Genomic DNA, 23235 nt, shown 5'->3' on the forward strand with positions numbered 1-23235 from the left:
TTCAATAGAAAATTTTAAACAAAAGAAATAAGAACACAGAGGAAAACTCTGTAGCGTGTTACAAAAGCAGCATGCCAGATGAATAGCATCACCAATGATCTAAATTTTTGCAATACCAAGGGATATATTAAGTAAGAACATCCATATAAGCCACACTGTTTGCAATAGCAGATTGCAAAAATAAAGTCAAAACCCATTACTTGCCAATAAGTCCTTGGTGAAAATTCCTGTAATTCAAACTGGCAGACTTTAAATTGTGTAGCTATTCACCATGTAAAACAAAGGAATTTAATTACTGAAAATACTTTCTGTACTTGCATATCCCAAATATCTTTTACTCCAAAAAAATTAATTTAGTATGTTACTGATCTTACACTCCTGTGGATGTATATATCCTCCCTATATAGAAGATGACCACTTTTAGCAGGAAAAAAACAGCAATAAAGAATTAGAATATTCTTCTACCTTATCAAGGAAACTCTGAAGTCTGTGAGATTCAGCAAGTGATTCTTGGATGAGTGCACTACTTGCTTTAGTCTGATTCAAAGACTCAATCAGATCCTTATTTTCTAGTACATTGCCTTGGGATGTTGCAAGTGTCTATTAAAAAAAAAAAAAAAAAAAAGTCATCTATGTTACATTAAAAAAAACCCTGTAAAGGAACCCTTTTGGAAGCTGCCCTTCTTTCCGATCTGCACATATTTCTGAATCATTGAATGCATCAAGAGTACTAGAAAGCAGGTGGTTACTCCAAAAACTGAGGTGTTGTTTTAAAGAAACATGGACAATAAAACCCAAGAACAAACTCCAAAAATCCAGATTGCCAGGTTCTGAAACTTAAATCGTCAGTAAGCTTTTCAGAATGATTTCTATGATCAGAGTCTTATGCACTAATATCCTCACAGTAAATACAAATTAGGGCATCTTTTCTTCTATATAACTGCCAATTTAACCTGAAATTGGCTACTTGTAATGACTTCCTGTACCCAGTCATTCATAAATTCATTTTCCTTCAAAAACATTCGAATATCCCCTATACAATTTAGTTCTCACTTCCAACTGAGATGAATATTCACAGTTACAACAATTTCAGTTTTGTAATCAGACATCCCTTCAAAATCCTTGAGATTACCCCATTTTTCCCCAAGTTCTCCTGTGCAAACAATTTCACTTCCAATAAGAAGTGGGAAAAGCTTGAATGATTCACTGTTATTTAAGGTTCTTTGCTAACCTTCAGTAAATACGCTTCAATACAATTTTTTAGTCAAGACAACAACACAGAATTGGCTTCTTGTCAGTTAAGTCAGTTCTGAACAACTACCTGTAAGACAGAATTTCAGGATATTTGGAGGCAGAGATTCACCAGTTAGAATAGCAGAGTGCACTTAGTTCTCTAGTTGAAAAGAGTTTAGGACAAGATAATCTGTTTTTTCAAGGAGTCTGATTTTGCTCTGAGGAATCATAGTGTGAGCTATGAGATAGAGACAGCATGTATGTCTTTACTCCAAGGCTTTCGGAAGAAAACCAGTACAGTACTTCAGATGGAACGCTAATGTTGCTTTAGGATTAACTTGAATTTAGCTAGATCACCTCCAGCGCTGACTTCTTTGTTGACAAGGTCCATGTAGCACCTGTCAGTTTCCACTGAGCTTTAGGTTTCTTTCTTCAGGGCCAAAGAGTATTCTGATTTCAGTACTAACAAGAATGCCAAAGTTGAAACCAACTCAGTGTTAATACTTGGCCACTTTTTGTTGGAGGTATCTTAGGCATCAATTACTGGAAATTTGGCACTTGACAATTCAGATTGGACAAATGTGAAAGATTTTGGAGTTCCAAGATCACACAAAAAGGCTGTTCTAAAAAGTGGACATTTTTTTGTTGCATCTTTGAACTCCCATCTTCTGGTAGACATTAAGATGCCAAACAATTATCAACTCTGAATAGGGAATTTTTCTAAAGAACAAGTTTCCTTCTGCCTGTAAGAGAAATCTGCCCCATCACAGTTTTAAAAAAGGTTTGAGCTTAGTATTTGAGACCTAATAGGGAGTTTAATAGGGACAGTAAATGTGGAAATTCAAATCACATTAGATAATTATGTTCAAAATTCTAAAATTGAGCTATTAAAGGCCAGTCTAATAAAGTTCAGTTTATTACTTTTTGAGAAATCTGTAAAAAACAATTAGCTTATGCTCAAGTCCATTGTGCCGGATACTGCAAAGTTCTATGACTCAGCTACAGATTGAGGGTTTTGAGGCAGCAGGTCAATTTCCCTGCATCTATGACATTTTAGAAGGAAGAAGGATTTGAGGATCCATTCCTACGGGCATAACTACAGTTTCTGTGAAATCCATGGCAAGATGCAAACAAAAAAGAAAACAGTCCTCTTCCTTGGAAGCTACCTTTTCTTATAGAGGTGCACAACTGTTTCTGAGCATAATTACTTTCATTAAAATAAAAAGGTAAACTGAAAATTGAGAATATTAATTTTAAATAGAAGAAAGAAAAACGTTAACTATAAAGAATATTACAGTTCACCGCTAGTAAGAAAAAATTGTGGAGTTTTAAAGTTTTAATTAAATGTCTCTCTCAAATCTTTCCATTTTCTACTGGGAATTTTTCTTTCAGGATTTTTTCCTTTCACAACACAGAATTATTTCTCAACTTGAGAAAGTATCATTTGACATGATTCACAAGCTTGAAAATGTGGCTTTTTAAAAAAATCATAATTTGAAAAAGAAATAGTATAATTTTTAACAAAGGTTTCTCTTTGTTAATGCATTAAAATTTCTAATCAATCTAAACCAGCCTATATCTAGCTCAACAATTCATACATTTAACTTTGACAATGCTTAATGTATTGAAATACTACAGTTTCATGACAGATGTACATATTTTATCTACCTTACTCTCCCAACAGTCCCAAGCAAATAATGCTTTTATGTTCTCAAATCAAAAATCCTGAGGACTCATTATTCCAATACTTCCACCATCTTCATTCAAACACATAACAATATGAACACTATCTTATTGATCTAACAGATATAAAAGAGGTAAATTTATTTTACCTCCAAAAGAGATTCCTCAAGCTTAGCTAACTGTATCTTCTTATCTTCTTCTTGTTGTAACAGTTTTGTCTTCTGCTCTTCCAAATCAGGCTTTTCGTGCTGAATTGTTAAAGCCAAAAGCTAAAAAGAAAGGAGATTATTCAACAGGATAAAAACCACTCTAATATTTCATAATATATATTAATTAATTATATAGCATAATATATACTCATTAATCATATAGCAGTATATAGTCTATATTTTTGAAAATAGATTTCTGAGTCTTTTATGCTGAGACCTAAACCTTTGCACCTCAATCTGAATCACACTTGTGTTTAAATGATTGGCAGTCTTCATTAGTGTATATACTGTTATCAGGTATAAAAAGAAGTAGGTGATAGAAAGCACAAACTGGAGAGAATGGCAGCAAATTTCTTTCCAGCAAGTCTACCAAAAGTCAAACCCCTTTCCTGCCAACAAAGAGAGAAAACAAAAGAAAAAAGCTTTTTTTCCCTGTATTTCCACTTAAAGAGGGGGTCAATTCACTTGGTTACATTGTATGATGTCGATTCCCTATCTCCACTGGAGGGAGGAAATATGTATGGTTATTTGTGTTTCACATTTTAAATTGTATCTTACTTACCAACATCTTATTTACATCCCATTCTAAGCCTCTTGTTAGTTTGGAAAAACTTGTTTCATACCAAATAAAGAGGGTTTTTTCTTCCCTTAATTTATTTCCCTTCTTTTTTTTCTCTCTTCCATCTGTACACTACTTTTTGCTTCCTAAACGTTATAGAAAAAAACTCAAAAGCTACTAGCATTTTGGAGGAAGTAAAATATAGAACTTTTTGGTTTCATTACATTTTTCCTGTACACAAAGTATCTTGATGCTAGCCTTACTCTCTAACTAGGACACTGGAGAGCAATAACAGAAATGTTTCCATGGTACCATAAATGCATCCTGGACAGAAAACAGAAGCTTAGCAATTAATCTGTTGCAACTCAAGTCAATGAGACGGTTTCAATTTTCTCTGTTGGACTCACTACTTGGTTCCAAAGTGCATAAAAACAAGATTTTAAAATTTAAATTTAGTTTCAGCATCAATTTTACCATTTATACTTGTGTGCTAGAAAATATCTCCATGACCATTAATGTAAACTGCCCCATAGGGCTTCTTCCAGAAGCTGGATGTAGCTATGAATATCTGCTATACATACATAGTTTTTATTCTAAATGCCCACCTGTCCTCTTAAGCCACTTCCAGTTGTGGTAAAGTTTACTTCTGTAACAATAGAAGAAGCATCAGGTGGAATGAAGGGATTTGGGTTCCTTGTCGATAGAAAAAGACGGAACTCTTCATTATAATCTATCATTTTTTCACCTATTTGGATAGCGTAACGGGGTCCTGTAAATAATAAATAGATGTTATATTCACTCTGATTTGAACATTCTAGAATTATCTGAAAATAATGGTACTTTTGTAATAATTTATGACCAATAGATGCAAATATATTTTATAACATTTATTTCTAAATTCTTCGGAAAGAAAAATAAATTTAAAAAAATTAAGGAACATAACCTATCCTGCATTGTTAGACAAAAAAATGCAATAGCATAGCACTAGTGTAAGAAAGTTACATCATGAGAATATTTAACAGGGTACTTTAATTATCCTTACCCAGTACAAAAAGCATAAATGGCAAAAAATGCACTTGAAGTAAAAGTAATACTAATGAATCTTTGAAATCTTCAAACAATGAATAGGAGACAAAACACTACAGAAGATGCACTGGAGAATCCCCCTTTTGTGTAAGAATCCTGCCATAATTTAAACATATTCATTTACATTTCCACATAGGTATACCACTCTATCAAAACACACTAGCCATAATTACATATTGGCTAACTAAGATGGTTCAACTTTTTCTGAATGTGATCCAAAACCATTAGATTTCACCTCTGGATCTGTTACATTTATTTGTAGAAGGTTGATGTTGCTGTACAATCATAATTGTATTAAAAAATTACTTTCTATGATAATTGTTATAGAGAAAGTGTATGAAACTAAAGATGCTGGAATATCTAGTCATTAGATTGAAAGAATAATATTCCATTAAGAAATACCCCATAAATTTGTCTTATTATAAATTCATTTAATTCAATCACAGTATAAAAGAAACAATTAATTTATGAAATTTATGTCATGGCTTCAATCTCTGTTTATACTCCTAATATTTTGACATTTCTCAATATGTCTGTCAGAATGAAACTATATGTATGGCTTCTCACCACCCTCCTTCCACCACAGGTTTCCATTCTAGCGGGGTCAGGAAAGAATAGGCTCAAACACAACACTCAGACACACGAGTACAATAAGATTTTGCCTCCTAATACTAAAAAAGAAGAAATAATAGAATTATAAGATGAAAAGTTTCAAAGCGAAAATTTCCTTTCCGGAGAAATTTCTGAGGTGGCATATTTAGGTGCTTCTCTATTTTTTGCACTAGGAGCACATCAGAAATGCTCTAAGTATAAATCTCTTGCTAAAACACTGGTAGAGATGAAAATCACATACCAATTTTCCTTCTGTGCCAAGGATCAGAATAAATTTTAGGCCTATGCAGTAAAAACGTCAAACAGAAAATGGAAGCTGTACAAGGACAAATTTATTGCAGTATATATATTCACATTTTTCATAATGTTTCATTCCAAGTAATGAAAAGCTGTACAGTCATCACAAGCAAAATAATGCAGACAGGCCCCACCTCCACGTTTTGACAAAGAGGAGTGCATGCTTGCTTGTGAAGTGACTGAAAAGACTCAAATAGTGACCCATTCTCCTTTTGCAGAAAACAGCTCCCTAGTTTGGACTTGCACAGACTTAGCATTAACATAGGTCATTAACATGAAAAAGCAGATGCCTGAGTGTTATGAGCAATTTCCCTGAATAAACGAGTATATTTTAATTTAACCTGCTTTCTTCACAGTTCTGCAGACATACTTACCTCTTAATTTGATTCCTTGAGTAAAATCAGTTAAGATGTCTGTAATCCTGTATCTCTGCTTTCCAAAGTTCAGCAGAAGCTAGTGAAAAAAAAAGTTGTAAAGATGTTCTACCTAACCTCCTACAGATCCCTGAAGTCACTGCTTTGGTGGTGCTCTCAACTTTTACCGAGAATAAACGAGCAAGCACATCTGTAATGGAAGAATGATTTAAACTAACATTTTCTTTTCACTAAACAGACCTTTCCGATATAGGAGATAAATGTATCTAAGAACTCTACAGCATTTGCATTTATTTTTACCTTGTATTTACATTTAAAGAATCACTGTTACCTCACCCACTATTAGATTTCAATATTAGATGAAATGACAGCAAAAAGGAGTCTTGAGGTATTTTCAGTGCCCAAAGTTCATACTGTACATTACATGCACAGGCTGTGGTACATGCTGAGGAATTACCACTTAAGGCAGAAATATAATTACTATGGATAACATAAATATACTTTAATTACAGTCATTTAGAAAGTATTTAAAACATATATTGTATTTTTTTTAATTCACTCAGTTCTTTTGATAGAATTTCAAACTATGCAACATAATTCAACATAATTCTTGCTGAGTTACTTACACCATTACTATTTATCTTTGCTAAACTTTCAACACAATTTTTCATATTGGCCTTTTTAAAGCAACTAAATCCAAAGCAGTTATATAGAGAGTTATATAAAAGTACATTACCTCTCCAAAGCAGAGATATTGTAAAATGTAAATGTTTGGGTTTTTTTCCTTTCCTTGCATCAGTTAGGGAGACTCCTTTCACCGAATTCCACCATTTTGCTGATATCTGTGACCCACCCCCCATTCCAAAGTCACATCAGGGACAGACCTGTGTGCCTTCTTTAGTTTCAGACAAATGAAAGAGAAACAGCAACACCAACATTCTAAAACTCTGATTTCTAACTGCACAACCAGTTGTGTAATTTCTGGTCTATTTAAGGCCCAAGTTCCTAAGTAAAACTACGTGTTTGAGATTATCACTAGAAATTAACTTAAAATGTAAATTGTGAACAGTTGAGAAAAACACTTGATTCTAATTCCAGTCAAAAAAAATCTTTAAATACTTCTCAGCATTTTTCCACTTACTAAACAAGAACATCTCTCCAACATATTTCATGTACTGAAGTGTTAGCAACAGGTTAACATTAAAGAGGAAAAAACTAGACAATACTCATGTTTTCAGAAAAATTGACTTTTATATGATATCTATAGATCTCACCTACAAAAGCTTTGAGCGAGCATTTGTAAAGATCTTGGTCATTTACCTTGAGCTACAAGATCTTTTCTTAGCAATGGGTAAAGTACAGGCTCCACTCCATCCATTTCCTGTATAATAAGTGTTTTCCCAAATCTCACTGCCAGCTCAAGAGTTGTTAGGAAGTTGGTGTCCTGGGCAAATAAAAATAAATTCCTTTGATTCACGTTTTTTTTTAAATATTAACACTTCAGAATGAACAGGAAGGTATTACACCAGGAGTTTAAATCTAAAAGTCAGTAGTATAGCTGAAAAATTCTATTGCAAGCATCATATGGTATTTCAGGGTTTAGCCACAAGTGTTTAATTTAAATAAGTTTGATCTGTTCAGCTACTAACATACAGGCAACCTATTTAACATGCCTAGCTCTCCAAGCGCTGCACCAGAAGAGAGCAGGTCTACCATAGGTCTTGTGTCACATCTGTCAGGCACACCTGGAAGTCCTGGTTAGTTAACACATTTCAAAAGTTATGAGGTAGTTATCCCTCAAAACTGAATCAAGACCTAAGGACAGGATTCACATTGATATTAAGATATCTAAATACAGTCTTTTGTGTGTAGGTGTCTAAACATGCACATGGTGTTTAAGATTCCATTGCAGTCAATGGAGATCCTAGACAATGCAGACAACAGCCAATCAGCTAGCAGAGGAAGCATTCACTTACGCAAAGATAAGTATTTAGTACCATCAGAGAGTATCTAAAAGGCCCACACAGAGCTGGCAGGGATCTGTGGAATACCTACGTTCTGTTGAAGCAACATCTTCAGGCCAGGTGGGGTTCAATAAGGGACTTTTGAATGGCACTAGATGCCTGGCTATGTGTGTGCAACTGAGCCAAGCCTTGCTACCCATGTAAACAGTGACACGTAGACAATTAATCTTAGGTACCTTAATCTCAAACTGAAATCCAACCTACTATTTCCAATGTAGATAATACAACACAAAAATCATAGGGAAGAAGTGTATGCATACACCTGAAATCCAGTGAACTGCAACCAAGAATACAAAAGACCTCTCTGTTTACAAATCTTTTACTATTCCCCTCTCAGCAGGAAATACTGATATTCTTGGAGAAGGCAGCACAAAGAGGCAAACTTGTAGAAGTAATACCAGATGTTGACCCTCCAATTTTAAATACTCCGATCTCCTCGAGTAAACAAATTTTCAGTGCCATGTAAGAATCATTGTAACCTAGAACTCTGTGAGAAATTACATGCTTCATGGTATATAAAGCCATTTTTGGTGACTGCTATCACAACCTTTTAAAAACTGCTCTCTAAAGTCTGGAATAGAACGAACTCAAGCAGAACAGAATTGTAAGACCAAGAATAAATACTGCACCTGTTGGTTAATAACTTCTAAACGTGATTCCTTCAAATGTGTCTTCAACCATTCAGTAGCCCGGAAAGAAGGGTCTATCAAAAATGGGCAAACTTTACTCTAAGGGGGGAAAAAAAAATGTGTGTATATATATATATATATATTTTTTTTTACTGAAACATATTTTGTTTAAGAATAAAATTGAATGATGTCCTTTTTTATTTCCCCAAACTAACGGTATAGTCATTTTAAAATCTTTTTCCATTAACAAACTGTTTAAAGAAACATTAACAGCTTAATAACAAAATGACAATAAAAAACAGTAGAAGGAATTTTATGTCTTTTATTTTATTTATTCTTTTTTAAAAAAAAAAAAGAACAAAATTAGCACCCAAAATAAAAATTCTCAGGTGTTTGTCCTGCTAAAGTTAGGCAGTTCTTCACCTTCTCTTAAAAACAGGAGTCTCTATTCAATGAGTATAATCTACACCTTTTGTTATTCACAACTGCTTTGAAACTTAGAAGAAGAGGTATTCTTTTTCCTTTTCCTTCCTGTAGTGGATAAAGGTACAGTACTTCTGGTTTTGGACCTCAATGCATTTTAGGAAGAATAATGAATTTTGCAGGCATAAAGATACAAATAGCATTTTACTTATGATCACAAACAAATCCAGATTTCAAACTTGCAAACACTACAATGTAGAATATTTTGGTGATATTGCCTAGTAACATGTGTGCTGACGAGACAGCAGGTTTTCATTTTAATAAAACCTTTATTAATGTGTGGTTCCCATACCAGTACTGTGCAAAGCTTTACTATTATGTTATATAAAGATATGTTATGCTATACACATTGCTTTCTAAATGTTGGGACTTCAACCACTGATATACTAATTATGTAAGCGCTCAGAACTTACACAACGGTCACATCACGGAGTGACCACAGAGATGGTAGTAAGTGCGGCAAGTGAAAAGAGACCTATTCACAGTAGACGTGCGTTTAAGATTTCACAGAATCACAGAATGGTTGAGACTGGAAGGGACCTCTGGAGGTTGTCTTGTCCAAACCCCCTGCTTGAGTAGGGCCACCTATAGCTGATGGCCCAGGACTGTGTCCAGATAGCTTTTGAGTATCTCCAGGGATGGAGACTCCACCACTTCCCTGGGCAACCTCTGCCAGTGCTCAGTAACCCTCACAGTAAAAAAGTGTTTCCTGATGTTCAGATGGAGCTTTTTGTGTTTCAGTTTCTGCTCACTGCCTCTGGTCCTGTCACTGGGCACCACTGAAAAGAGCCTGGCTCCATCCTCTTTGCACCCTCCCTTCAAATATTTATAGACATTCATAAGATCTCTCCTGAGCCTTCTCTTCTCCAGGCTGAATAGCCCCAGCTCTCCTAGCTTTTCCTCATAGCAGAGAGATGCTCCAGTCCCTTCATCACCCTTGTGGCCTTTCACTGGACTCTCCCCAGTACATTCACGTGTCTCTTGTACTGAGGAGTGCACAACTGGACACAGGATTCCAGGTGTGGCCCCTCACCATCTGGATGAGTAGAGGGGAAGGATCACCTACCTTGACCTGCTGCCAATACTTTGCCTAAAGCAGCCCAGGATACCGTTAGCCTTCTTTTCAGCAACAGCCCATCACTGGCTCATGTACAACCCAGTGTCCACCAGGACCACCAGGTCCTTTTCTACAAAGCTGCTTTGCAGCTGGGTGGCCCTGAGCACGTGTTACTACATGGGGTTGCTCTTCCCCAGGTGCAGGACTTTGCATTTCTCCTTGTTGAACTTCATGAGGTTCCTGGCAGCCTATTTCTTGAGTCTGTCAAGGACCCTCTGGGCAGAAGCTTGACCCTCTGGTGTATCAGACACTCCTCTCAGTTTTGTGTCATCAGCAAACTTGCTGAGGGTTTAAACATGTATTTTCAGCAATTCTCTGGTTCAGTCTGATAGAAGAACACTTTCAGGGTGGTTTTTTTTTTTAGATTGTGAGTCCTACTATTCCAAACTGAGTAACTACACAGATCGCAAACTGAGAGGGAAACACAGACAATATCCAAGCATCAAAAGATGATGAGCACAAAGGCTTGCGAACTGTACTGTAGATGACATTGGTAAAATACCATGTCCAATTCCAGTTTTAAAAGGATGCTGAAAAAAACTGTACACAAAGAAAATTATTTGAGCTGAGGGAGGGCTTGAAAAAGCTCTTCATGCACAGTGAGATCTTTAAGAGCTCAATCTATTCAACTAAGGAAAAAGATTAAAATAAGATTTCATTATAGTATATAAGTAGCTTTAAGGATACAAAATGGTACTTATTGAAGAGCTTTTTAATCAAACTGAGAAACGAATAACTAGATCTAATATCAAGATGATAAAGCAAGATAAATTTAAACTAGAGAAAAGGCTGTAACTGATTTGATAGAATCATCAATCATCCAAGCAAATTGCCTGCGGTGAATGTAGATTCTCCTCATGGCATTAAATCTTTACTTTCTAGTGGATCTAATAAGCGATTAGATTATAACTACAATATTATGTACATAATTGTGCAATTGCATATGTGTATTTATTATATATTATATCTCTATATATAACTATATGATAAAACTGAATCATGATTATAAGCATAGTATTATCATTCTTTTCTCAAGTATTATTAGCTACTGGCCTTAAGTGAATGGCATTTTGTATCCTATATCACAGAGCTAATCTGATGAAATTTCAGGGTTTAAACTCTAGGTGTTTTGAAAATATCTGCATATAACTTTTTTTCTCAGAAAAAGGAAAAGGCATTAGAAATGATATGTTAAAGTGAACATATATAGGACATAATCTTCCACTGATTGTACTGGTGTTAATGAGTATTCACACTTTAAACCTGAATAGGCTGATACCAGATTTTGGCTGTTCGACATCTGGAAGAAAATCGTAAAAGCGAAGAAGAAAAACATGCACTTCTTTAACTGTTTTTTTTCCTTTTGCTACAGAATACTCAAAGTTACATAAGTATTTGTTTCTCTGTGTCTGTTCTGTGGTGCTAATAAAATAACACAAATGAAATAGTTCAAAATTCCAGAAAGATGCGATGTTACTGAAATTTGTAGAAATTGAAATACTTCCAAGACAAGACAAAAAAACAAATTTACCTGCAAGATGACAAGAGCATTTTCTATTGAAAGGTCATCTGAAGGTAAACCTTCAGTTTTCCAAACTAACTCCTCACTTTCTGTACACAGGAACCGCCGTAAATCGAACTCTGATAAATGAAAGAGTGTAAGTTTGTGCTAATATTTATAGTCTGCATAATTTTTAAGCATTTAGCACTCCATATACAGTGGAGACTCTGTCTAACACAGTGCAAGCCTGTAGATTTCCCTTAAATTTATTATTTTATTGCTAGAACTTATTACTATTAACCAGCTGATGTTATAAAAATATTTAATGGTGTTATTAACACACATAGATAAAAATGATTACTGAAAAAGCAGAAGAATTCAGAATGTATTGGCAAATTTACAAGTTAATGTGAATACATTCATTCATGTAAACTTTTTTTTTTTAAAGCAAGGACTATGGAGCTAAATCTTAAGAATGTGTAAATATTTATAATCTTAATAATTAATAGAATAATCCTAAGAAATAGTCTGACAGTATATACAAGTTTTTATTGAGAAGAAAATATTGTCACTTTTCATTTGGGAACACTAAGACAATTGAGACTGTTCATTAGAACTCACTGGCATTTCTCACTTCCTCAATCAAGCTTAATTACTTACACACAGACACACACACAAAATTACTTTCAAGGCCTGCTGATTTGGTCCATTCATCCAAGCTGGTTTTCCTCTGATCCTCAGGAGCAGCAGAAAGATAGGTAATAAATGCAGCTGCTAACTGAGCTCTTTTAGGCAACGTAGCCAGTTCATCTGTTATCTCTGACACCTTAAAAAAAAAAAGTGCAGAATGTATAGGTGTATTGCAAACAAAACTATGTTAATATTTCTCATCAGTTACTAAAAAGTCGGAATTAAATTTGCTTGCCATTGAGAATACAGTTGAGACAGTCTCTCTTCTTGCATTTCAGGTATCTACACCTAGCTCACCCACAGCAACATGCACATGAAAGTATGGGAAAAGTTATTTTTAGCTCTGCGCTAGAGCACGGACAGATGTTTCTCAGAATTTAGCTACTAAAAATCTATTAATTTGATGAACAGTTCACCTTGTCACTTATAAATAACTGGGTAAATAGTATTATAGTAAGAAAAATAAGAAATATGTGACCCTAGTCACAGTCATAGTCAGCTAGTGAGTACCACTTACAATATGTATACACATACTAAATAATATTATGTATCTACTATACTTAAAAATGTGACTCACTGCAGACTTACATGATAAAATACATTTATCATCTATCTTCAAATAATTTATCTGCACTACATCACCTCTGCTTTGAAATGTTCCAGTATTTTGGAGAAAAATACTGAGGGAGAACAGTGTATCAAAATAATATATGACTGCCATAACTGGTTTGAAAGTACTGTCACTTTTTTACTTTAATCAAACTGGCATTAAAAAAAAAGCTGCTACACAAACAAAAAAGCAACTTTTTATTACTTCCTCCTTACTTTAAAGGGAGATGAATACTGCTTTTTCTCTGTCCTCAATATGGGATGAGCTCCTGACTAATATATCTGCCAGTTTGGTCTACAGCATACCATTAATAGATAGTCTGAACTTTCTAAAGACAGGAGTAATGTACCAGAGTGAAAAACTGTGAGGAATCACTTTTAGAAGCATTTAAACTTTGGGGTTCAAATATACCCAATCCTTACTACAGCAGCTGGAATAGCTGTAAAGCTACTTTCAGAGGAAAATCTTCCATTTCTTTCCATTATGCTGGTCAACCTGCAAGAAGGATTCATCTAACTCTAACTTCGGTTCTTCAAAATGCAGGCATTTGGTCTACCTAATTGTTTAGGCTTTTTTCAGCGTCAAAGGAGAGACAGGACCATGTCTCTCAGCAGGGATATTTTTCCATTTTAAGATACCCAAGAAAGCTTGGTATCGCTTTCTGGAGGTGACAGCTATTTTCAGCTTGTATATATCCTGAAATTTTCCTCTCTGTTTCAGACTGAAGAGGGGCCTGTGTGGCCAAAGGCTTGCCAGTTTCTCCCAAATATATCATTTGAGCAAATAAGATATGCTCACTTTCCGTACTTTAGAAGCAGAAAAGTTTCAAACACCTAAGTGAAGACTTCAAAAGCAACCCAATATTTTGGGTAGGTCTACATTTGCATTTCCAACATTGATGCCATAAAGGAGGTATGCTTTAAGACTGTGATTGTTTAATGCTTTCCCAAAATCTGTCCCTTTTGATTGTATCTCAACTTGGAGGTTCCAACTGCTGACATGTTCAGCCATCATAACAATTACATTATTATTGTGTCTGAAAAACGTCAAAGAACGTTGTATGTTCTATATTAAATATTGGGGGGTTTTTTACACATTCTGTAGCTATGTGATATAGGTAAGCTAACTTGTACAGTGAAGTAAAAGGATGTTTCAGAAGGAAGAAAAGCTTTTATTTCTAATGAGAAATCAAATAAATGTACACTTAGGAGACATGCAGAATGGCAATAACTCATATTCTCCAAACAGTGCAAAAATTGTATTTTCAAATTATCAGCTATAAGATGTATTTATGAAAATTTTCACTAACCTGGGTGATCCATCTTTCGTGTTCCCTATCAAGCTGATTTATCAGTACCTCTGCAGCTTTCAATGTTTTCTGAGCTTTACTTAGTTCTGCTTCAAGTTTTGCTGCTTCTGTTGTTCTACTCTGGAACCTGTAAAACAACTACTGTTTGTAATTGCTATCATGAACTACTTAACTTATGGACAGTTATTTTCAAGGCAGCTTAATTGACTGAATTTGTCATTAATTCCTCCCCTATTGTTCATGAAGAAGAAAACTACAATTTTGTTTTATACCTTCTGCTTCTAATTGGCAGATGAGCTTGTTAGACTTTTAACTAACAAAACTTGGATAGATGCCCAGGTGAAACTTAAAAATACATTTGCAATATAGACCATAATGTCTGAAAATCACTCTTTCTTCTACTTAAACAGCCTGACTTGATTTTAGTGATTGTGTTTTGTTCTGCACCTAGTCAGGACAACAGCAGGCTCAACACCATATTATACATTTGTAACTTTTTGGTAAATTTAATCTATGAAACCTTTAAAGAAGAATATCGCTAATTCACACTGATGACCCCAGTTCAATGCACAGTACTCTATTTTGTAAACTACTACAAAATAAGAACATGCCCCAAACAGTAGGTAAGGTTTAGGTATTATTTTATAATGTTTAATATCTGATTAACTTAATTAATATTTAATTAAAATAACTAATGCATTTAATAATCCACCTTTTAAATTAATATATTTAACTTTAATATATAGTATATAGTATATAGTCAATCTAAGACATTACTATATAGCTGAATGACAAGAAGAATTCTTCAATTTATTTTTTTTGCAGACTACAAAACATGACTTTTAGTAATGTGCACATATATGAGGCTGTAAAGTATCTCCTATACTAACTACATAATAGAGACATCAAACTAAAGAACTCGGATTCTGGAGAAAGTATAAAGGTTCACCACAGCAATTTTTATGCCACTGTGAGTCACGCGCTTGATGAGATGCTAAGAAAAAGGGAGATAGTTAACTAGCTGTCAGAAAAGTAGGCCACCCTAAAATAAATAGAACTGCCTTTATTCAAGCTGTGATCAGTAAAGTCTTGTATAGGAATGTTTCCAAAGTCCTCAGGACACATTAAAGTCCTCTACATACTGCTTATCTTTGACATCTACAATGTCTACACTGAAGGCTTCCAACATAGTCAGTAGTGAGAAGCAGGTACTTTTAAAGAGCGTTTCTTCTGATCGATGAGATGAACTGTATTCTAACAGTATTTATTTATCTCCACTGAGTGTATAGATAGCCTAATTATCACTACTTCTGATGTAAATATCTTGCAGAGCAGGGAGCTACATTTGGTTAGCTAAATTTCATTATTCATACTGTAAAATCATCAATGTTTTTATTTATATCTTGAAATAAACAAATTCAACTTACTTATCTTTCAGTTCCGATACTTTTTGACCAACAGAGTTTAGAAGATCTTCTAACTTCTTTTTTCTGTCTTCAGTTTTCTTGAGATTACTACAAAAACGTAACATTTATTTTAAGACTATGAATCCAAAGGAAAAAAAAAGAGTAAGTGTAACAGGAAAGTCATTTACATATAGATAGTTCAGAGACAGTTCTTTCTTGTGACTTATATGAACAAAAATCTGTTTTCACATGTAAAAGTTTTGACTACTTCTCATCACATAGCTTTAAAAATGGAAACCAAACACCCCATTCAAATGTATTCTTAAAGATCAGAACAAGTTCTTCCAACACAGAATTTTAAGACCTGGCAAAACAATCAGTATAGATTCCTCAGGTTATAGATGGTTGTAAGACTATGTCATATCTTTTTGATCCTAAGGAGAAACTGATTATGCTTGGTACATGACTGAAAAAAGAGGAACTACATATCTCATAAAATAGCATGGGTTTCACTGACAGAATACATTTTAAACATGTCTGTGATGTTCATTTCACCCTGACACATTTCAGCTGAGACAGGTAACTTGCAATTGGCCAAAAAATATCTAAGGCATAGCTTCCAGGAAAAACAAAATATTGCACTCTTACTTTTTCTGTCTCAGTATGAACATTTTATTACATATGGATGAGGTACGGTTTCTTATATCTTTTGTTTTAATAAACTCCAATTCCTCCTTGGCAGCTTTAGTTTCACCCACCACCACTGGAATTAAGAACATTTATTTTGTAACAGTGTCTAACTTACGCTTCCAAGCCAGCCTTTTCTTTTTCCAAAGGTTGAATTCGTTCTAGGACATGGGAATACTGGACATTGGCATTCACCCAAGCTGCTAATGGAGCAGCTGCAGCACTGGCTCGTTTAGCATTCTGAAAAAATCAGTAACAGTTACAAGAAAGTCCTTGAAGTATAATGTAGATGAGATAAATACAGGATAAATAACTGCAACAGATTTACAAGTTATCAACTTAAATATGCCAACTAGTCAGCTCCTCTACTGAACTAATCTTTTAAATTGTTACTAAGAGATTATATCGTAGGCCATCAATCTGTGTAAAAAAAATTGGGTATCTTTACGACTATGAAGCTTCACTTAAGTTAAGCAGTTTTAAATTAATGCATAATTTATCACTGTGTTCCTTCTCAGGGAACTACAATTTTCCTTTTAAAAAGAAGGAACTAGTATTTAAGAATTCCTTTTTATAGCTACTGCCAAATCAATTCTCAAAGATCACCCATACATTTAATCATCATTAGTCCCCCTTTTTTTAATTAAGTGTGCTGTTAAGACTCTTACTGCTACGAAGAGGCCAAAAGGAGCCAGTTACAATTCCTTGCTCTGAGTTCTAATTTATACCAGTGACAGAAATCTCTGAGGACTTGACTGCATAATGACTTCTCATCCCATCGCTCCTCAGTCACCAACAAAATTCTCACTGTTAGAGGCAGTATGCAACAGAGTAATATCTGCTATACTTTTATCCTTTATACTGACAAATTCTGTAAGCAGAATTCATCACTTTTTCTCTAATTTAAGTTCATTCTAAAAATTACATTGGCAAATCAGACAATCATGTCTTTTTTTTTCCTTTTTTTCATCTTTTTTCATTTTATGTAATGCAATCAGGAATTACCTTCGGATCAAAAGATGGTCTGTTTTTAGAAAGAAGTTCTTCAACGTTCTCTCGTATTTCTTTTGGAATATTACGAGCATCAAAGGTTGCTATGTCCTCCCTCACGCCTCTTTTGGCCAAGAAACTGTAAAGAGAATTAAATAACTAAGTAAAGAAGAAACAAGTGTTAAAGAGGTTATTTCCCTATAAAACCAAATAAATCTGCACACACTGTTATTCCTGAATATAATAGAAAGTATTTCATATTTTAAATTACTGTTTAAGTTTAAAGCTTAAATAAAATCCTCACCTCTTCATGCTCACCCATGATGTATCAAAAATCCCCATCAGCCGTAAAACTCCTTCTAGTATATCTCTGATTATGTCAGGGGGCATCCGTAGTGACCGGATTTCTGACAAAGACTCTGGCTTTATATTTCCAACTGCTAATTTAGCTTCATTAACCAGTGGCTTAAAACATAAAAACGCATTAAAAAAGAGAGGAGGAGACAAGAAACTGAACATTTGCCATTTCAGTTTTCATACAATTTCTTGTTCTTTTTACATATTTTATTACCAAACCAACCGCCACTAATGCATATTCATGTGCACAAGTTATTAAAAAATTGCCATGTGTTTATTAAGTGATAATATATTTCTGTATAAAACAGCATATTATAATCCTGACATTCCCTAACTTTTCATTCAGCACTTTAAATCATAACCATTATATAGATAATAGTATCAATCATGTTTGCTTGCTCTTTCATTGCTTAAATGTTCATTGTGATACAGGTATGTTTTAATAATGATGCTAACTACTATTTACAGGCATGCCTGAGGATATCTTTGTAAAGATACGTAGAAGTACAGGTCACAAACACTTTATTTTTTCAGTAGCTAAACAAATCCAGACAGCCTTTGCCCTTATCAACAAAGCAACAAAATGATAAGAAAACAGAAGAAAGTTAAAGATTATCATTAAAGACTGTGTACACCTTGCACATCCTTCATATTTATCAAAGACCACAGAAAGGGATTTACCCTAATCCTGTAGTTCTATGTCACTTTCAATACAAGGATATGATTCCTTGGCACCTATGATATTTAAAAAGAAAAAAATTAAGTTGTTGTACTTTTCCTTTATTCTTTAGTATAATTTTAAAATGGATGGGATGAAAAATAGAGACTAAAAGCAATGACTGAACACACATATCTCCCCAAAAAACTCATAACGGCTCTAAGGTCTCTTGAGCAAGCAGTTTGCTAAAGTGCCATTAGGATATATAATTTTCAGGATTTAGTAATATCTGGAAATTATCTCTCATTAAACTGATATCCTGAAAAACTGAAACTGATTTCCTGGCTAACTGGGGAAGTCCCTGCTGACTGGAGATTAGCGAATGTGACACCCATCTTCAAGAAGGGCCGGAAGGAGGACCCGGGGAACTACAGGCCTGTCAGCCTGACCTCGGTGCCGGGGAAGCTGATGGAGCAGATCATCCTGAGTGCTATCACACGGCATGTAGAGAATAACCAGGGGATCAGGCCCAGCCAGCATGGGTTCAGGAAAGGCAGGTCCTGCTTGACCAACCTGATCTCCTTCTATGATAAGGTGACCCGCCTAGTGGATGAGGGGAAGTCTGTGGATGTTGTCTATCTAGACTTCAGTAAAGCCTTTGACACGGTTTCCCACGGCATTCTCCTGGAGAAACTGGCTGCTCATGGCTTGGACGGGTGTACTCTTCGCTGGGTAAAGAACTGGCTGGACGGCCGGGCCCAGAGAGTGGTGGTGAATGGAGTTTACTCCGGTTGGCGGCCGGTCACAAGCGGTGTTCCCCAGGGCTCGGTGTTGGGGCCAGTTCTGTTTAACATCTTTATCAATGATCTGGACGAAGGGATCGAGTGCACTCTCAGTAAGTTTGCAGACGACACCAAGTTGTGTGGGAGTGTTGATCTGCTGGAGGGTAGGCAGGCTCTGCAGAGGGACCTGGACAGGCTGGATCGATGGGCTGGGGTGAATTGTATGAGGTTTAACAAGGCCAAGTGCAAGGTCCTGCACTTGGGCCACAGCAACCCCATGCAACGCTACAGGCTTGGGGAAGAGTGGCTGGAAAGCTGCCTGGCAGAGAAGGACCTGGGGGTGTTGGTTGACAGCCGCCTGAATATGAGCCAGCAGTGTGCCCAGGCGGCCAAGAAGGCCAATGGCATCCTGGCCTGTATCAAAAATAGCGTGGCCAGCAGGACTAGGGAAGTGATTGTGCCCCTGTACTCGGCACTGGTGAGGCCGCACCTCGAATACTGTGTTCAGTTTTGGGCCCCCCACTACAAGAGGGATATTGAGGTACTGGAGCGCGTACAGAGAAGGGCAACGAAGCTGGTGAAGGGTCTGGAGCAGAAGTCTTATGAGGAGCGGCTGAGGGAGCTGGGACTGTTTAGCCTGGAGAAAAGGAGGCTGAGGGGAGACCTCATCGCTCTCTACAACTACCTGAAAGGAGGTTGTAGAGAGGTGGGGGTCGGTCTCTTCTCCCAGGTAACAAGTGATAGGACAAGAGGAAATGGCCTCAAGTTGCGCCAGGGGAGGTTTAGACTGGATATTAGGAAATTTTTCTTCACCGAGAGGGTTATCAAGCATTGGAACAGACTGCCCAGGGAAGTGGTTGAGTCGCCATCCCTGGAGGTATTTAAAGGACGTTTGGATGAGGTGCTTAGGGACATGGTGTAGTGGTGGTTTTTGGCAGTGTTAGGTTTATGGTTGGACTCGATGATCTTAAAGGTCTTTTCCAACCTATATGATTCTGTGATTCTGTGATTCTGTGATTCTGTGATAGATAATGAAACCATTCAGCTGATAGTACCAAGCCCTGTGATATTACCAGCTTGCCCAAGGCAGAGTAATGTAGTTGGTCTATATACGATATTAGTAACTGAAAAACATTCCATAAAATCTGCAGAACCCAGCTGTACATCATGGCAGCATAGAAATAGCAACTGGAGGTAAGATTTGGCCTGAAAATTCTCCCTGTAATTAAGATCGAATAGAACACAAATGCCAAATTACAATCTAAATCTAGCAAATAGGATACTGTTTTCTAATGCATAAAAGTTTTAATATCAAAATAATTTAGAGGAAATTTTAAGAAATGCAGGGATAAATTTTGCAGAACCATTTTGCACAGCAGGTCTGGAGTAAGTAAAAGAAAATCAGACTGCAAAATATTACTTTTCCTTATCAGCTCTTACCTGGACCTCTTTTAGTTCATCTTCAATTTTTCTTTTTCTTTCTTCTATTTCTGCAGCCTCTTCTGCTATCCGGTGTTTTATTTTTTCCATTTCTGTTTTTTGCTCACTAGCACTCTGTAAAAAATGAATACTGTTAGTTTTCAAATTTACACAGATTTTACTCCTTTAGATCTTAGTCTTGACTATAATATAATTTGCACAATACCAACTACAATAAAATATCTGAGAATATTTGATACTAGACAGGTTGATTCAAAAAAATACATAAGCATTGGCCTTAAGCTTATACTTATGTAACTAAACTATATGGAATAAGCATCTTTTGCTTTTACTGTGTCTCCTTCCCTTTCTTTACCACAGACAAGATCTGTACCTCTATTTTTGAGACTCATTATGACCTTTTTTCTCCTTGCCTCTGATTTTCCATTCCTTACAAAGATGTCAGTCCTCCTCTAAAAGGATAAGAGTGACAGCCTCTGTAACGTTCTTACTACATTTGAAAGTAATATCTTCCTGCCATTGTCTTTGTAGCTGCTCACATTTCTGTTTCTTGACACCATTAAAATTCTCCTTTTCTATAATGTTCATAAAAGCAGCAGTTGTGTTGGAACTACAGCCTATTAGTCTAAAAATACTAATACATTATTTACTTGTAAATTTGCACCCATCTGTCTGTAAGGATACCTGTCTTATGTCCTACACGTATATTGTAAACTATTTGGGTTCACATCTGTTTTTTTCCTGGATTTGTACTGTGCCTACCATACAGCAGACAGTAGTTATTAGCCATCTCCAGGACTCCTAAGCACTTCGATACTTACAATAAAAAGGACTTTACATATCCTGAAGTTAACAAAAAAAAAAAAAACAAAACAAAAAAAACCCAGCAACTACCAATACCATTTACAAAATAAATAACTGAGGATAAATGCATAAAATAAAAGACTAATATTCTAGGCTCAGTTCACCTAAAAGATAAAAGACAAAAAAGCCAGAGTTTACTTTTTTATATATTTTCCAGTATATAACACATTATTATAACAAGCAATCATCGAGCTCAGTTGAACTTGTAGCAGAAGGTAACAGATGTATATAAGCAGAGAAAACATTGAGATTATTAATAATCTTTCTGAGCACTTAACCCAAACTATAGACCAGCATGTCATTGAAGATTACATTCAAATCCATAAAACATTAACTCCATAAAACTAGCTTAGATATTTCATGCAAATGTACATGTACTGAATGATAGCTCTGAATAAGAAAACCCCAAAATTCTGTTGTAGGTCAAAAGCCTTGCTCTGAAAGAAGATTAAAAGATTCTGTATGTATTAGAGCCCTCTCTCTTACATAAACTAGAACATTTGAAGTGACATTAAAATGTTAGAGGGCACCTATACTTTATGCTAATCTAAATAATCAGAATTTTACTGCAATTTTTCTGATGTCAGTGCGCCCGTCACGTTTCATTGCTTTTGGCCTATTCTTTGATTTTTTCCTACAATGTAATATGTGCTACCGATACAACCTGTAACTCTACTGGACAACAGCACAGACTTAAAACAGATATCAAGGAAAATGGCATAATAAATTCTTTGAGGCCAGTGGTGAACATGCCAAGCCAATCATCACTATTCAAATTCATGTACAGTAGGCAGACAGAGGGTAAAAGTATTAAAAATTGCCAACAAAAGTAGACTTACAAAAATGGGAAGTAATGCACGCTGTGAAACAAATGGTTTGAAAGAGCAGGCACCTACGCTACTGCATACAGAGAATGTCTTTGTCATTGAGTCATTGTCATTGAATCAAACTTAAACTTTATTTAAGTTTGCTTCAGACCAATCAGACTAAACCAGTGACAAAACAAACAGTGCAGTGACAGCAGATTCATTATGGCTTATCCTACATTTATGATTTCTGGAAGTATCAATGTAGAGATCTATTTTCTGCACAATTATTTACTTAACTGAGAAAACACTATTAAAGAAAATTATGTCCTCAAAAACCAGAAGGTCTACCTCTGAGCTGAAGAATAAAAATTCAAGGAGTGATGAACACAGAGGTATTATTTAACCTTCTTTGAGGTTAAGTTCAGAGGACTGGACTTCATGAAATACATCCTTTCTAATAGTCCACAAATTTAATTCCTGGTATTTGTTACTTAAAATAGTGCTACTTGTCAGTATTTTGTTGAAAGTTCCTATCTGTAACAAACATTATAAAATGGATCATTTTGGATTTATGAAGTTCTAGGAAAACTTTCAGACTAAACTACAGCAGTAAATACTACTCGGGTGCAAAAGTTGCACTGATTTCTTCATACTCAATCAGTTTAAATATGATTTAAATTATATGATCCTCTTGTCCTGTTGCAAATTTATTCAAGCGCCAGGGCTCATGCATTCCCTTAGGCAAATTCTTGTAAAAGCATCAGGTTTTGTAACCCTTGAAAAGAATACAAAGCACAGGCACTTATGGAGACGAAAAACAGAAAAG

General features: G+C 35.4%; 1 protein-coding gene across 4 annotated transcripts in view; it reads right to left on the reverse strand.

Moving 5' to 3' along the window:
• The window catches only part of DYNC2H1 (dynein cytoplasmic 2 heavy chain 1), a 186797-nt gene that overhangs the window by 100284 nt on the left and 63278 nt on the right, over window positions 1–23235 (reverse strand). For all 4 annotated transcript variants that reach the window (XM_075491022.1, XM_075491021.1, XM_075491020.1 and 1 more), the window contains 13 exons: window positions 20737–20850; window positions 17804–17964; window positions 17515–17638; window positions 16628–16749; window positions 15844–15930; window positions 14417–14543; window positions 12492–12633; window positions 11838–11947; window positions 8707–8805; window positions 7374–7497; window positions 4290–4453; window positions 3066–3185; window positions 466–600 (listed from right to left, as the gene is read on the reverse strand). In XM_075491022.1, the coding sequence (XP_075347137.1) occupies window positions 466–600; window positions 3066–3185; window positions 4290–4453; window positions 7374–7497; window positions 8707–8805; window positions 11838–11947; window positions 12492–12633; window positions 14417–14543; window positions 15844–15930; window positions 16628–16749; window positions 17515–17638; window positions 17804–17964; window positions 20737–20850 (1629 nt within the window). The remainder of the gene's footprint in view (window positions 1–465; window positions 601–3065; window positions 3186–4289; window positions 4454–7373; window positions 7498–8706; window positions 8806–11837; window positions 11948–12491; window positions 12634–14416; window positions 14544–15843; window positions 15931–16627; window positions 16750–17514; window positions 17639–17803; window positions 17965–20736; window positions 20851–23235) is intronic.

Source organism: Mycteria americana, chromosome 1 (genome assembly GCF_035582795.1).
Source record: "Mycteria americana isolate JAX WOST 10 ecotype Jacksonville Zoo and Gardens chromosome 1, USCA_MyAme_1.0, whole genome shotgun sequence".
NCBI classification, from domain to species: Eukaryota; Metazoa; Chordata; class Aves; order Ciconiiformes; family Ciconiidae; genus Mycteria; species Mycteria americana.